The 15,292-nt window shown below is 39.1% G+C and overlaps 1 protein-coding gene across 1 annotated transcript in view; it reads left to right on the forward strand.

Moving 5' to 3' along the window:
- Positions 1-15,292, forward strand: part of LOC131244251 (WPP domain-associated protein-like) — a 38,232-nt gene that overhangs the window by 15,212 nt on the left and 7,728 nt on the right. Inside the window, exon 3 of the mRNA XM_058243889.1 lies at positions 13,075-15,143. Coding sequence (XP_058099872.1) covers positions 13,135-15,143 — 2,009 coding nt within the window. The 5' untranslated portion in view covers positions 13,075-13,134. The remainder of the gene's footprint in view (positions 1-13,074; positions 15,144-15,292) is intronic.

Genomic DNA, 15,292 nt, shown 5'->3' on the forward strand with positions numbered 1-15,292 from the left:
CTTTTAGATGTTCTAGACATGATTTCACATGGTTTTAGATTGTATGGCCCACCTGAGTTTCGAATATGGCTGATTTTTGGGGCATCCCATAACCTATAGGGGACTCACCAAATGCATGTTGTGGATGTCCAGCACACATCATGGTGGGGCCCATAGAGCTCGGCCTCATGGGAAGCAAACAAGGGTGGCTTAGGCAGGCCCCACCGTGATGTATGCGTGAAGTCCACCTCCACCATTTGCTGCCTCAGTCATGTTAGGCTCAATGCCCAAAAATGACCACATTCAAGATTCAAGTGGACCACACAAGCAGAAACCTCATGGATGGGCCTAATCATAGTGGCCCCATATTTGAGGGGTAACTAAAGGTTGGAGTAGATATCATATAATCATCAAGATGGGCCTTGTAAAAAGTCAACAGTGGGCATCCCTCTCTCAATTGTTTCCTTTGGTATGGCCCACCTGAATCATGGGTCAGCTTGATTTTTGGGCTCTGGGCCTAACAATGAATGACACAGTTGATGGTGGAGTGGATTGTACATATACATCATGGTAGACCCTGTTAAAATAAAATAAAAAACAAGGGTGGGCATCACCCTCCAACTGTTTCCCTTGGCGTGGCTCACCTGAATCATGAATCTACCTGGTTTTTTTTTTGCCCTACACATCACGGATTCAATGGCAGACCATTCATTGATTAGAATGCTGTTTGTCAGCTCGACCCATTGAAAGCAACCAAATAGGTCCTAGTTGGACACAAATCAAGCATAATTCAGTGGGATTAGAACCCATTACATATGAATACAACAAAAAGAAGATGAAAGAAATAAAGAAAAAAAGTAATGGTTTATCCCTCCTTCCGATGTTTTCCAAAATGGTTCATTCCGCTTTGATTCTTTGAATTACACTCAAATTTTTTGTTTTGATTCTCAAAATAGTCCTATATCTAGTCTAAAATTAGTTTCTAAGCTTGCTTCATGGTTGAAATGAAGAAATAAATGGAAAAATGAGTCAAAATTTTTAAATAAAATTTTCAAAATGCCAACTTTGCTGGCATATGGCCCATGCTGGCTGTAACAACATATGTCAACCATAATGGCCTTGTATCAATCCCTCATTTTTCTTAATGGACCGGTTCACCCCCTTAACGTGTAATGGCCATAACCAATACCATTTTGAACAATTGATATGGCTATATCTGTGTCATGCGCATGTGCGTTTGTGTAGCTAAATGTCGACAACTGAAAAAGAAGCTTTTACTGGCTCACATTCAACTCAATAACTCAATAGTCAGGATCATTTTTTTAGCATGATTATTGGATCATAGGCTATTCAAAATAGCATCCTTAGGATGGACGCTTCTGAGCTTATCCACCATCTTTGCATTGGGCCATCAGATGGGACGGTATGTGCTGGTGTTCCTAAGTTGAAATCTCTGTATGATCCATTATACTTTGTCTGGGTATCATACACTACTTATTGGGCTGAAATTCTTATACAGTTTTAGTTCAAGAAGAGAAAGTATGGGGCTTTCATTTTTGTAAGTTCTTGTTGATTTTTATTATTTTACTTTTCTACTTTTCCTTTTATATTTTGATTGTGGCAAGAATCATCTATTCAGTCTTCTGCTGGTTGAATCTACAATTTTTGGCTTGTTTCCATTCAATTCCATTCCATCCCATTAAAAACCCCATAATCAGCCCCATTCTAGCTACATTAAAACCTCCAAAATTCAGCCATATTCCAGCCTATTAAAAAACCCCCCAAATTAGCCGTATTCTAGCCCATTAAACCCCAAAATCAGCCTCGCTCCAGCCCCATTATAAAATAAAAATAAAAATCAGCCCTATTCCAGCCCATTAGAAGCCCAAAATTCCATTCCAAATCCAATCCCTGATACAATCAATTAAAGTCCAAAATCCCAAACCATTAACAATCCTAATCTAGTCTATTCCAATCTATTAAAGTCTAGAATCTCAGCTCATTAGCAATCTTCTGTTCTAAACTAGAAACCACTATATATTCACTCCATTACTTTCTGAAGTAATGATGTCTACTCGTATTGGTAACATCTATCGAGGGAGGCTTACCAATTAACAATGAGACAATTGCATCACCGAACTATTCGCAAGGGTAGTTGTGAATGCTAGATCGCTAGTGGATTGCGCTCAAAGGTCCATTTGAAGCTTTATGTTATATTTGTGACTTTAAGGAGTTGTACATTTGACTTGGAATCGCCACTGGCCAATTACTCAAATTTACATAGTCGACTAGATCGTGTAGCAACATTAAGCTAGAAGATCAGAGGATTCTCTGACTTAAAATGACTTTGGATCCACGAATTAGGATTCTATGTAAGGGACCACGATGATAAAGAGGGAAAGTGTCAGGCACTCTCTCTGCTCGTACAAAAGTACAGTCTCTACTTCATAGGACTCAACAAAATACAAGGGATTAGGGTAGTTCTTCGGCATAGATGATGTAGTGTGTGGAATGTAGTCTAGTGATGCAATGCTTACTTCAAGGAATGGGCTGCAAAAGACTTTCTTGGAGAAGCAGTCGAAATGCACTTAATCCGAGTTTTTGATGTGCAAGATCCGCTATCCTAGCAAGACATAAAGCATACACTCGAACTGACTAGATGAGTAAGGTGGTTGAGAGTGGAAATGATGATGCACAATTCTGATGCAAATGAGAATGAAACTGATATGAGTTAAGCAAGTGAGTGGATGGGTTGTTGTAAGGATTGATTGGAGTGGCGGCCTTTCCGTGGCTTAGGTGGCTAGGATTTAATCTTAGTTGGGTTGACTTAAGGCTTGAGGGCTTCCTCTCCTTCACGGTCTTCTCTCCTTAGTGGATGGGTGGCTTAGGAGAGTGAGTGGTGGAGGATAAGAGATGGTGAATGAAAGACGAAAAATGATTTGGAAATGATGAGGGGGTAGGGGGTATTTATAGTTGTTTGGGGTGACATTTTGGTGATTTTTAAAAAGGTTGGCGGCTAAATAAGGTTCTAAGGGCTGTGATTGGTTGTTGGGGTGGATGTGCCACGTGGTGCATTGTGGTTGGTTGGATCAGATGGCATGGGGCATAATTTGGTGGGGAAAACAAGGGGCAAAGGAGTCATTTTACCCCGAGCGAGACTCTTGAGGTGGTGTTTGCTTTTTCTCCCCCTCACCTAACCCGTGATAAAATATTGTGGAAATCCACGTGGATGGACCCTAGTTTTTGCCGGGAGCCTAGGTGAATTCCTGGTTCCCCTCTGGTTGCACCCTTTCGCTTTTTTGGGGTCCTAACAGTAAATGGGTTTGGGCTTGACTAGGCTTGGGCCTAGGTTTAGGTTAGGTTTAAAGGTCCCACAACTCAGATCAGCTTGTTAGCCCTGGGTGGGGTGTCTACAATGGCCAGCTTGGAAACCGTTGTTGTTAAACTACGTTGAGAACAACATGGAGAGCAACCTAATCCCATTGGAGATCTTAATGGTGACCCAATCCAAAACATGGGTTCCAACCAAAACCTTCGCTAAATCAAAATGGTATGGGTCTTTGGGAGACTGTTCATGACTTCATGCAACGATTCTTTGCAGAGGGAGCCCATGGCACCACGATAGAGATGCCTAAGAAAGATGATATCACCAAGAAGGTACAAGTTGAAGTTTCAGACCTCATAAGTTGCCTTTATGTAAAGGATTTTGCTGATTGGATTACAACACTTAAAGATTATTTTGCATGGTAAGACATTGATGATGTCTCAAGTGGCCTTTGATAAGCTCAAGTTAAAGGGCCCAACAAGAATCAGGTTGCGAAGCATCGACAACAATAATCTTATGATGTGAGTTGATATGATGGAGAAACTCGAAAGTAAGTATTTGCCTTCAGATTACATGGATACTCTTCACCAGGAGCTCCTTGCATTCAAATAGGGAACTTTATGGGTGGATGACTACATTGAGAAGTTCAATGAGCTTTTTATCCATTGTAAGCTTGTAGAAAGGGACCACATAACGGCCAACCACTATCGAGCAGGGTTATGCCAATAAATCTAGTATGAGATGGCATGTATGATTTTGACTCATTCCGCAAGGTGTTTTCCACGTAAAATTCGTGTGCTTGTGATTGCTTTGTTTACGTTTGATTAATCTCGTATGATCTGAATTTGGGGTTTGCTTCCGCAGATTTCTAACAAGTGGTATCAGAGCTAACTTTGGGTTTCGAGTTTGGATTTGAGTCATGATGATTAAGGGATCAAATGTGAAGTATGAAACAGATAAGTTCACAGGTAAAAACAACTTCGAACTATAGAAGGTGAAAATGAGAGGCCTCTTTGTTCATCAAGGGCTACAACACACACTCCTTGGTATTGAAAAGCATGTGGCATCTATGAGCGATGAAGAAAGATCCAACTATGTTTGGCGAACTATGTATTTTACAATGTCCTTAATCAAAAGACCACCACATGACTTTGGAAGAAGTTAGATAGCTTGTACATAAAGAAATCATTTTCGAGTCGTCTGTATCTTCAAAAGCAATTTTATAATCTGAAGATGGCAGAACAGTCGGATCTTAATGAACACATTAGCGCGTTCAATCAAATCCTTTACAAATTGATGAGAGTAGAAGTGAAGATGGGCGAGGAAGATTAAGCCCTAATTCTGTTAAACTCTGTTCCATAGTCTTATGATAGCTTCGTAGAAACGACATGCCACGGTAGAAAGACCATTGATGTTGAGACTGTCATCTTGGCCCTTTGGTCAAGGGTGTTGAGAAAGGACATCAACACAAGTTCCTCTACGGATGCATTGGTAGTTAGGGAAAGAATTCAGAGCAGGAGAAACGAAATTCATCGCATTCACGATCCAAGTCTAAGGGCAAAGAAAAGATAAAGTGTCATAACTATAGAAGACGAAGGGCATATGAAGAATGATTGTCAGAATCCTAAAGCCCGAAAGGATAAAGCAGATGAAGCGCCCAAGGAGGCCAACGCAGCAGAATTGAGTGAGGATGTGGACACTAGTGATGTTTTGACTGCATCCAAATCCAGCTATCTCAGCGATGAGTGGATTTTAAAAGCGGGGGCATCATACCACATGACCTCGCATCGGGATTGGTTCACCACATACAATGAGCATAAATGTGGCCAGGTATTTATAGGCAATGATATTGCCTGTAAGGTCGTTGGAACCAAATTGGTGCGCATTAGGATGTGTGATGGGATGGAACGCATTCTGACAAATGTGAGACTTATTCATGATCTATAGAAGAATTTAATCTCTCTAGGAGATCTTAAGGCAATTGAATATAAATTCACTAAGTTTGATCATGTCCTGAAGGTTTCAAAGGGGGCACTCATAATGATGAAGGCATAACGGAATGGAAACCTTTACAGGTTGATCAGAAATAATGTGTTGGGTGCAGTTGCAACGTTTGTAGCGGAGTCTACGTTGGTACATTTGTTGCATGCACATCTAGGTCACATGAGCAAGCGCAACATGAATGTACTTTCTGATCAATCCTTGATTCCTGCATTTAAAAGTGTTAATATTGATATATGCGAGCATTATATATATATGGTAAATAGTTAATGTTATCTTTTAAATCGGTAAACATGTTTGTAAAGGTATTCTAGATAAAGTGCATTTTGATGTATGAGGGCCATCGCTCGTAGTTTTTGGAGGGGGTTATCGTTCTTTGTATCATTCATATATGACCACTCTAGAAAAGTTGGGTGTACTTTATGAAGTACAAATCTAATGTTTTTTGCCACCTTCAAAGCGTGGAAAGCGATGGTTGAAAAACAGTCAGGGCAGAAGTTAAAAGTTTTGTATGACTTGGTCACACGAAAGATCACGATTAGCCATGACCTTAGGTTTGATGAAGATTCTTTGCTCCGTAAGGAAGAACACAAGGAACTAGAAAAAATCAACGATGATGGACATTGAAATTGATATGGGTGAAACATAGGTTGAAGTTGAGCCGCAACAACAGGTACAAGAGCAGGTAGAGCAGCCACCTCTCAGGAGAAATCCACTTAGAGATTGTAGATTACCGGCGAGATACATAAATGACTTGAATATTGCATTCACCCTCATTACTGATAAAGGTCGTCTACCTTCCATGAAGCATTGGATAACCCAGATACTGAGAAGTAGATGACAGTGATACAAGACGAGATGGACTCTCTGCATAAGAATGAGACGTGAGAGCTGGTGGAGCTTCCCGTTGGGCGTAAAGCGATCAGGTCCAAGTGGATTTACAAGAAGAAACATGATAAGTACAAGGAAAGATTAATTGCGAAAGGGTATGCACAGAAGGAGGGTGTTGACTTTAGTGAGATTTTCGTACTTGTGGTCAAGCATGTATCTATCAAGTTTGGTTGCCCAATACAACCTTAAATGGGAATAAATGGATGTGAAGACTGCTTTCCTTCATGTGATAATTAGAAGAGTAGATCTACATGAAGCAACCAAAGAGGTTGGAAGAAAAGGGGTTAGAGAATAAGTTTTGCAGGTTGAGGAGGTCATTGTACGACCTGAAATAGTCACCTAGGCACTGTTATAAGAAATTTGATACTTTCATGGTGAGTCAGCAGTTTTACAAGGAGTGAATATGATCACTATGTCTACTTTAAGACTAAGTGATGGAGGATTCATTCTATTGTTATTGTATGCTGATGATATGCTTATCGCCAGTCACAACATGTTTGAAATTAATATATTGAAGGCTCAATTATCAGGGACAATCAAAATGAAAAATCTAGAGCCTATAAAGAAGATTCTCGGCATAGACATACACAAAGATAGGGAGATGAGTAGGCTATAGTCTCAGGCGGAATACTTTGAGAAAGTATTAATGAAGTTTGGGATTGACAAAGCTAAGTCAATCAGCACCCCATGCTACTCACTTCATAATTTCTTCATAATAATGTCATATTGCAAATGAAGAAAAGTAAGTTGTGTCTCGTGTGCCCTATTCGAGCGCAGTTGATAATTTGATGTATGTCATGGTTTCTACAAGACCGGATATTTAACATGCAGTCGGTGTTATGAGCAGATAGATGTTAAACCCCGACAAGCAACATTGGGAGGCAGTGAAATGGCTTCTTTGTTATCTATAAGGTGCAACGGAATACGTCTTGACATTTCATAAATCAGAGGGAAAGTTAGTAAGTTATGTGGATTCAGACTATACAAGGAATGTAGATAATAGAAAGTCAACTTCCAGTTACTTGTTTGTATTAGCAGGTAGAGCGGTCAGTTGGATGTCGAAGCTTTAGTCAATTGTTGCTCTTTCCACAACAGATGTTGAGTATATGACGGTGATGGAAGCATTCAATAAAGGTGTTTGATTGCAAGGAATGATGAACGAACTTAGGCTTCAATATGAGGTCGTGCCTTCCAGACTTTGATAAGGTATTTGAGGTGAGTTGTGACGCTTTCAATGTCAACATTGGTGGAGTTCTCAATTAGGAGGGGCATCAAATATCTTTTTCAACAAAAAGCTCTCTGATGCAAAGCAGCGGTACTCCACTTATGACTTAGAGATTTATGGCGTTATTTGTACTTTATAGCATTAACGTCACTATTTGATTAGTAAGGAGTTCGTCCTATATTCTGATCATAAAGCACTCAAGTACCTAAATTCTCAGCAGAAGATGAGTGCTCGTCGTGTCAAGTGAAGCCCTTTCCTTTATGAGTTTTCTTTTATTATCCATCGTAAGACTAGCAAAGACAATCAGGTTGCTGATGCGTTAAGCCGTCACTCATATCTATCGTCATCGATCTCAATCACAGTTCTGCGATTTGAAGAGATGCGGCGTGAGTATGCTAACAACAAAGATTTTAGACATTTATACAGGAATTCTTAGTGGACAGCATGCGAGACACTCACATTTCAGCATTTGTGATTGCTACTTGTTATGAGGAATGCAACTTTGTCTACCCAATATGTCCATCCTTAAGTATGTTGTAAAGAAGTTACACACAGGTAGGTGTAGTGGACACTTGGGCAATGATAAGACCCTAACACTCATTGGAGATGGATACTTTTGGCCTCATATAAAATAAAATGTTGCAAAGATCTATTAGTCATGCAGGGTTTGCCAGCTTGCTAAGGGTCAAAAGAAAAACAATGGATTGTATCAATCGCTGTCGATCCTACATGCTACATGAGAAGATTTCAGCATGGACTTCATCCTAGGTTTGCCGAATACCACTCGGAAAGTTGATTCAATATTTGTGGTGGTTGATCGATTTTCAAAGATGACTCATTTCGTATTATGTTTGAATACAACTGACGCTCTCAAGATTGCTCAATTATTCTTTCAAGAGATTGTTCGTCTTCTTGGGCTTTTGAAGACAATAGTGTTTGATCGCGATACCAAGTTTATAAGTTATTTCTAGAAAACTCTTTAGGCAGCAACAAAAAACCAAGCTTTAGTTCTTTGGTGCCTACCACTCTCAGACATAAAGATTCTCAACATAAAGACGCTTAATATATTAAAAGTTGTTCCTAACTCCATAAATTTAACACAAATATAAGATATACCAGAAATAATGAAGCATGTAAACAATCTAAACAACTAAACTATTTTGTGGCCCATGGGAGTCCACAATCAAGATGTCCGATGATGATGATCCAACGGTCCGATCATCGTGTCCACCCTATCCAATAGTCCAATGTATCCATCAAACTGTTATAAGCAGCCCACGTGAATCTTCCCAGTGTAGGGTATTCAAATATATATGAACATGCACGTGGGGTCTTCAATGTGGTTAAAAATGTGAATTGGGCCAAGTGGGCCCCATGTAATTGTCGCATAGCTATAAGGAGACTGGCCCAACACTCCTCCGGTATGGTGCTCGGATGTCCTCATCAATTCCCCTCAGCAGAGAGGAGATTTCGCCTCTAGCAAAATAAAGCTGCGATGATGCTCAAGGAGATCCACGCCTTATCGCTAAAGCTCTACCTATATGATCCACGTACTCTCTAAATTTGGTCTCCTGGCAATATACATGTCGTGTGAAGGTTAAGAAAATGGATCAAGTAATGGCAATGGGTTATAGGACAGGTCAGGGGCATCACCATCAAAGTTCATGCGAGGGTTAGGCGAAGGTCTATGAAATGTTATAAGATCTTCCACATTAAATGTGCAACTGATACACATGTTAGGTGAAAAATCTATTAAGTAAGCATTCGAACCTAGTCTTTTCAATATTTTATACGGTCCAGTGCTACAAGCTTGTAATTTTTTTATGGTTCCTCGTGGAATCCTTTTTGGACATATTCTAATCATGACTTTATCAGCCGCAACAGACTCTTTAAACCTATGGTGTGAGTCAGTAATCATTTTCTATATTTCATTACTTATATTGATTCTTTTTTTCTAATCTTCACATGCAAGTCATGCATATGTCGTATAGATGCATGTACCGACTCTGAAAGCTATGACATGTGTATGCAATCTATAAGGGTCTTAGGCTCATATACTTGTCCTTCCTGATCCACTTCCTCCTTGGGACTCTTTTGATCATGACTAAGGTTTAGCAGAGTCAACACGTGAATGTCGTGCATAGGTGTAAACTCATCTGGTATGTCCTCTGGAATCTCCATAATAACCCTAGCGTGATCTCATTTGCCACATGGGCATATACTGTCAAATAAATTTTAGTCTCTCTTTCAAACTCTTTGGCATTAACTATAGGAAGAGACTTAAGCTGGAGTTTCACCACATCTTTAGGACCACGTTTCTTGACGCCCTCCTTTTCCAGGGTGCTTTTGGACGGGAGAGGCCTTAAGAAAATTCTTTTGCCTTCATACAAAAACGAACTAGTATTCGATGACCGAATAGTGTTGCGTCCCTATCATACAACCAAAGCCTACCCAAAATGATGTGGCCTATATCCATGGCAAAACATCACAACACAACATGTCAGTCTAGGAGCCAAACTGGAGGGGAACGGGACAACGTTGAGAAACCGGAATCGAAGACGCATCAACTCTTGAGAGTCAATAGGGTAAAGGGTGGTGAACGACTAGCAATCCTAAGCTGTCCACGGTATCACCAGAGACCACATTGGTATAATTATCACTATCAATGATCACCTTGTAGTTTTTACCACCACACATGGCATAAGCATGAGAAATTGAATTCATGCGCCAATCATCACTTTTTGCAATCCGGATTAAGGCGCGACTAACAATTGCTATTGGCGCGGTCTCAACATCTTCAATTTGATCCCTAGCTTGTGATTGGACATCTTCCCCAATGTTGGGGTTCGCCTAAATGGAGGCTTCAAGCTGATTGACATATGCATTGATCACGGTCAATTGAGTCGTAGTGGTCCTATTGTGCACTTCAATGGCCGTCAGATGGTTGTTGATAGCGTTAAAGGCCTCGGCAATCTATTCTAAATTCATAGTGAGATGTAGACCAAAACCACGCGCAGAATCAGTGGGCATACACAAGGTAATTTTTAGGGAAAAACCTAAACAGTAGGGTAATGTTATGACAAAGACAAAACCAACCTAGAAGTCTAGATGGACATACTAGGGATACTAATCTGAAAATTCAGAAAGTCGTTAACCTAAAATTCTACACTAAAAATTCAGCAAGATAGCAATCTGAGAGTCCCAAGCTGAAAATTCAGCAAGAGTGTAATATGAAGACTACAAACTGAAAATTCAGCAAGTTGACAACCTGAGATTGCTGTGCTGAAAATTCAGCAATGATAATGTGGAGAACGCAAGCTGAAAATTTAACAATGGGACATTCCAAAATAAAAACAAAATTCAACAAGATGAACATAGATTTTATATGCAATTTATGTTCTAACAACCCTAGATGTAAATTCTACCCTAAATCTTAATCTATTGTAAGTGCAACACAAAAATCCTATGCTAAACCTATGTCTCTGATGCCAAATTTGATGCAGGACACATAATTTAATGCTAGCATACAATGTGGAGATTATGAAAGAGTCCATAAAGTAATTCAATTAACAAAAGATGCTAACCCACCACATAATTAAGTGTAAACAATATGAAATGAAATCTAATTTGACCAGAATCACATGCCTGCATGTTAAGAAATCACATAAATCGATTAACACTAAGTCCGATGGAATGATGGAACTTGCAATTTAGCATAGGCACGTTCCATACTCAAGGGACTGACTTGAAGGTTCTATGATTAGGGTTAGGATTTGAAAAATCAGAAATTTGGAAAATTAGGGTTCATGGGAATTGAGGATTTTGAAATTAGGGTATTTTTTAATCTGGGGAAAATATGAAATTAGGGTTAAATTGACTACATTGATTAAGGGTAGTGGGAGAGGGGAATTAAGGTTTTGGATGAAGGGAAGTTAGGGATTTTGGGTCAGTTAAGGAAATTAGAGATTTAGGGTTTGTGAAATTAGGAAAATTAGGGAATTAGAGAATTTAGGGCTAGGGTTATGGTTTATAGGTAGAGTTAGGGATGGGTAACCAAAGGATTTTGATGGGGGAAGCAAGGGGAAATCAAGGAATTGAGGGGTTGCTCGTACGGTCAGTATTCGGGCTCGCACGTGTGAGTCGTTGAATAGGGTTCTGGGGTCCTCAATGGTTGATTTCAGTTGGAGTTGAAGTTGAATGATGGAAAGTTGAAGAACAAGAAGATTTGGATGGTTTTGGATGAGAATGGAAAATGAGAGATGGAGTTTTCGGGAAAATACTTATATATATATATATATATATATATAGAAAGGAAGAGGGAATGAAGATGATAGATGAAAGCCCCGCACCTCTATTGAATGGGAAATAGAATCACACCACACCCAAGCTCTAAATCACATGTTGTATTCTTCGAATCACATGAAGGAGAGAAAACCCAAAGATCTTTTTTTTTTTTTTTTTTTTTTCTGAATAATGGCATTAGGGCTCCACACACTCCCATTTCTCTTTTATAGTCTCAGAAAAGATCTTTTACAAAAAGGCGCTCTCAGATAAGATTGTCAACATAAAGACACTTAATAAATTAAAAGTTATTTCTAACTCCATAATCTCAACACAAATATAAGCTATATAAAAAAATAACGAAGCATGTAAACAATCTAAACAACTAAACTATTTCGTGGCCCATGGGGGTCCACGATTAAGACGTCCGATGATGATGATCCAACGATCCGATCATAATGTCTACTTGATCCAATGGTTCGATGTGTCCATCAAGCTCCTATAGGCAGCCCACGTGCATCTTGCAGTGTGGGGTCTTCAAATATGCACGAACATTCACGTGGTCTCTTCAATGTGGTTAGGATTGTGAATTGGGCCAAGTAGGCCCCATTTAATGGTCGTCTAGCCATAAGGAAACTGGCTCAGCCGTCCTCCTCTGGTATGGTGCTCAAATGTCCTAATTAATCTCTCAATACAATTTCGAATTTCTCCCCCTTTTTTTTATCTTGTGGATTAAAGGCTTTGCCTACTTGGGGAAGACGGTGATCTTCTCATTGTTTCCCGCCCTTCCGCGTGTCAATTTTAGTATTGAGTTTTGTAGGAAATGTGATGTAAACAAGTTTGTTTTGAGATATAAATTGAAGTAACTGCAATAATTGTATGAGTTTTGTGTTGGTAGAGTAACACTTTTGAGTTTGAATTTTTACAATTGGTCCTTTTGGTCTTGGGTTATTCTCTTTTAGTGAAGTTCTTGAAATCTTTTATTGGGTAAGAAAAAGAAATTTGCACAATTTTGATCTTTTGGCTTTGTTTTACTTCATGCTAATTTTCACGGTGTGAATTCTTTTTAGAATTATGATTTTCATATTTGGTTGTAGATTTTCTGTTAAGGAAAACAGAAACAAGATCAATTTGATGTGTGCATTGAAGTATAATATCAGTAATTTAATGGGTTTTCTATAAGTAGAATTTACAAATTTTGGGTCTGAGATTTTTAATCATTTTGGCTTTGGATTTTCCCAATTTGATTGAAATTTTTGTAGTTAGTGAAGAGAAAATAGTGCCATGGAATTTTCACTTTTGGATCTTGTTTTGATTGTTGCTAAATTTTTTCTATTTGTGTTTCTTCTAACCTTTCATTTTTGTGTTTCAGAGGCTTACAAAAGAATTGAAGGATTTCAACTGGATCAGATGCCAAGAGACACTAGTGGACATGGAGAAAGGCCTTGATGTTAGAGGCATACTAAGAGAGGCCTATGAACCAATTGACAAAATAGCTATGATGTCAGAGGCATCACTTTGCGAATGGCAGTGGGAGTGGGAGTTTCAAAAAGAAGTTGATGGTATTGTGTTTCAGAGCCTCATCAAGACCCTACGCGATGAATGGCAGTGGGAGCAGGAGTTTCAAAAGGAAGTTGATGGTATTGTGTTTCAGAGCCTCATCAAGACCCTACGTGATGAATGGCAGTGGGAGCAGGAGTTTCAAAAAGAAGTCGATGGTATTGCGTTTCAAAGCCTCGTCAATACCAAACGTGAGAATTTTCAAGAGAAGGCAATTGAATTCTCGAGTTTACGCGAAGATCTCAATGCCATTTCTAGGTCTTTATTCAGTGCAGAACTACCAAAGCTGTTATCTCATGGATCCCTCGAAGGTGTTGAGGAATCGCCTAATGAAAGGAAAGATGGAATTCATGGGAAGGTACTGGGAAGTCATCTTTCACCATCCTCTTGCGTTCAAGACAAAAATAGGACTGCTCTAGAGAACTCAAAGGAATCTGAAAATACGATGTCTGAAGTAATGGAATGTCCCCAACTGAAGCACATGACGAACGAAGAGATTACAAACTATTTCAAGACCCAAATGACCGATATGAAGATAGAGCATGAGATGAAAGTGCAAGAGATGACTGAAGTGTATTACAGCTTCAAACGTGAATTCATCAAAGAACAAAGATCTTCCAACTTAAGGAAAGACAATGACATTGAAGCCTTGAGGAAAAAAATCCCAGAGGTGATTCTAAAGTTGGATAATATACTGGTAGAAAATGAGAAATCGTCTGCATCATGTGATGATTATGAGAATATCTGCTGTTTAAAGGATAGGGTCAATAGTTTGCTTTCTGAAAACCGTTGTTTAAAGGGCATGCTTATAGCTGAAAAAAGAGAGGTCAAATCTCTTTCTTTGAATCTTTCTGATGCAGCTGCAAAACTGTCACATCATTCAATGGCAGAGGCTAACTTCTTGAAGCAGATAAAGAAGCTTGAATGTGATATGGAAGATGTGAATATAGAAAGCTTCCTTACAGAAGACATATTTAAGTGTGTCCTCAGAGAGTTTACTGGCCAAATCAAATGTGATGTGGAAGACACTATCCTTTCTGTAAACCAAAATCTGCAAGACATGCTTATATATATAACAAAGGTGGTCATAACTCTCTTTTTACAGCTTTTTGATGCAGCCACTAAACTGTCACATCATTCGATGGCAGAGGCCAACTTCTTGAAGCAGATAAAGATGCTTGAATGTGATACGGAAGATGCAAATATAGAAAGTTTCATTAGAGAAGACATATATAAGTGTGTACTCAGAGACTTAACCAGCCAAATCAAATGCGCTGTGGAAGATTCGGACATTCAGGATATCCTCGTACATCAGACGTGTCCAATTACTTTCATAGAATATGTGAGGGATGCTGAGGCCACTGTCAATCTCTTGAAGACGAACTATAACAAAGAAAAGGAAAGGGGAGATCTCCTTGAAGAAAAACTGTTGGAAAATGAAAATACTTTTGAGACAGAAAAGGCATTGCTGTCTGCACTATTGGAGGAGAAAGAGAAGTCAATGTCAGAAACGGGGTCCAGATTGACAGAACAGATTAAGCATCTTGAGCTAGTTCTACATGAACTAAACAGGGAAACGAATTTGATAAATAGTAGATTGGATGAGGCTTTTGAGAGAATTGATCTGTATGAAGTAGATGTAACCAAACTAGATCAGAAACTAAAAGTAGCTGGAAATGACTTGAGGGAAGCAAAGAGAGAAGGAAGTGTACTTCATGGCATTATTCAAGAGAAGAAAAATATAATACAGGCAGCCGTAGCAAATGAAGTGGAGCAAAGGAAGAAAATGGAATCTAGTTTTGCTTCAATCCAAGGACTGGAAAAATCAATGGTTGATTTTGAATGCAGAGTAATGGAGAAAATCATGCAGAATTGTTCCAGGTATGTATTGATTTCTTACATGTCTTGGTTAATTTTTGTTAGTATTTTCCTGCAATTATGTTCGGTTTTCGGCTTGCGGACAAAATTCTTGGTTTGTATTCTGTTAATTGTTCTTGAGAGATATCAAATCAAACACATTGTCTCTAGTT

Source organism: Magnolia sinica, chromosome 1 (assembly GCF_029962835.1).
Source record: "Magnolia sinica isolate HGM2019 chromosome 1, MsV1, whole genome shotgun sequence".
Lineage (NCBI taxonomy): Eukaryota > Viridiplantae > Streptophyta > Magnoliopsida > Magnoliales > Magnoliaceae > Magnolia > Magnolia sinica.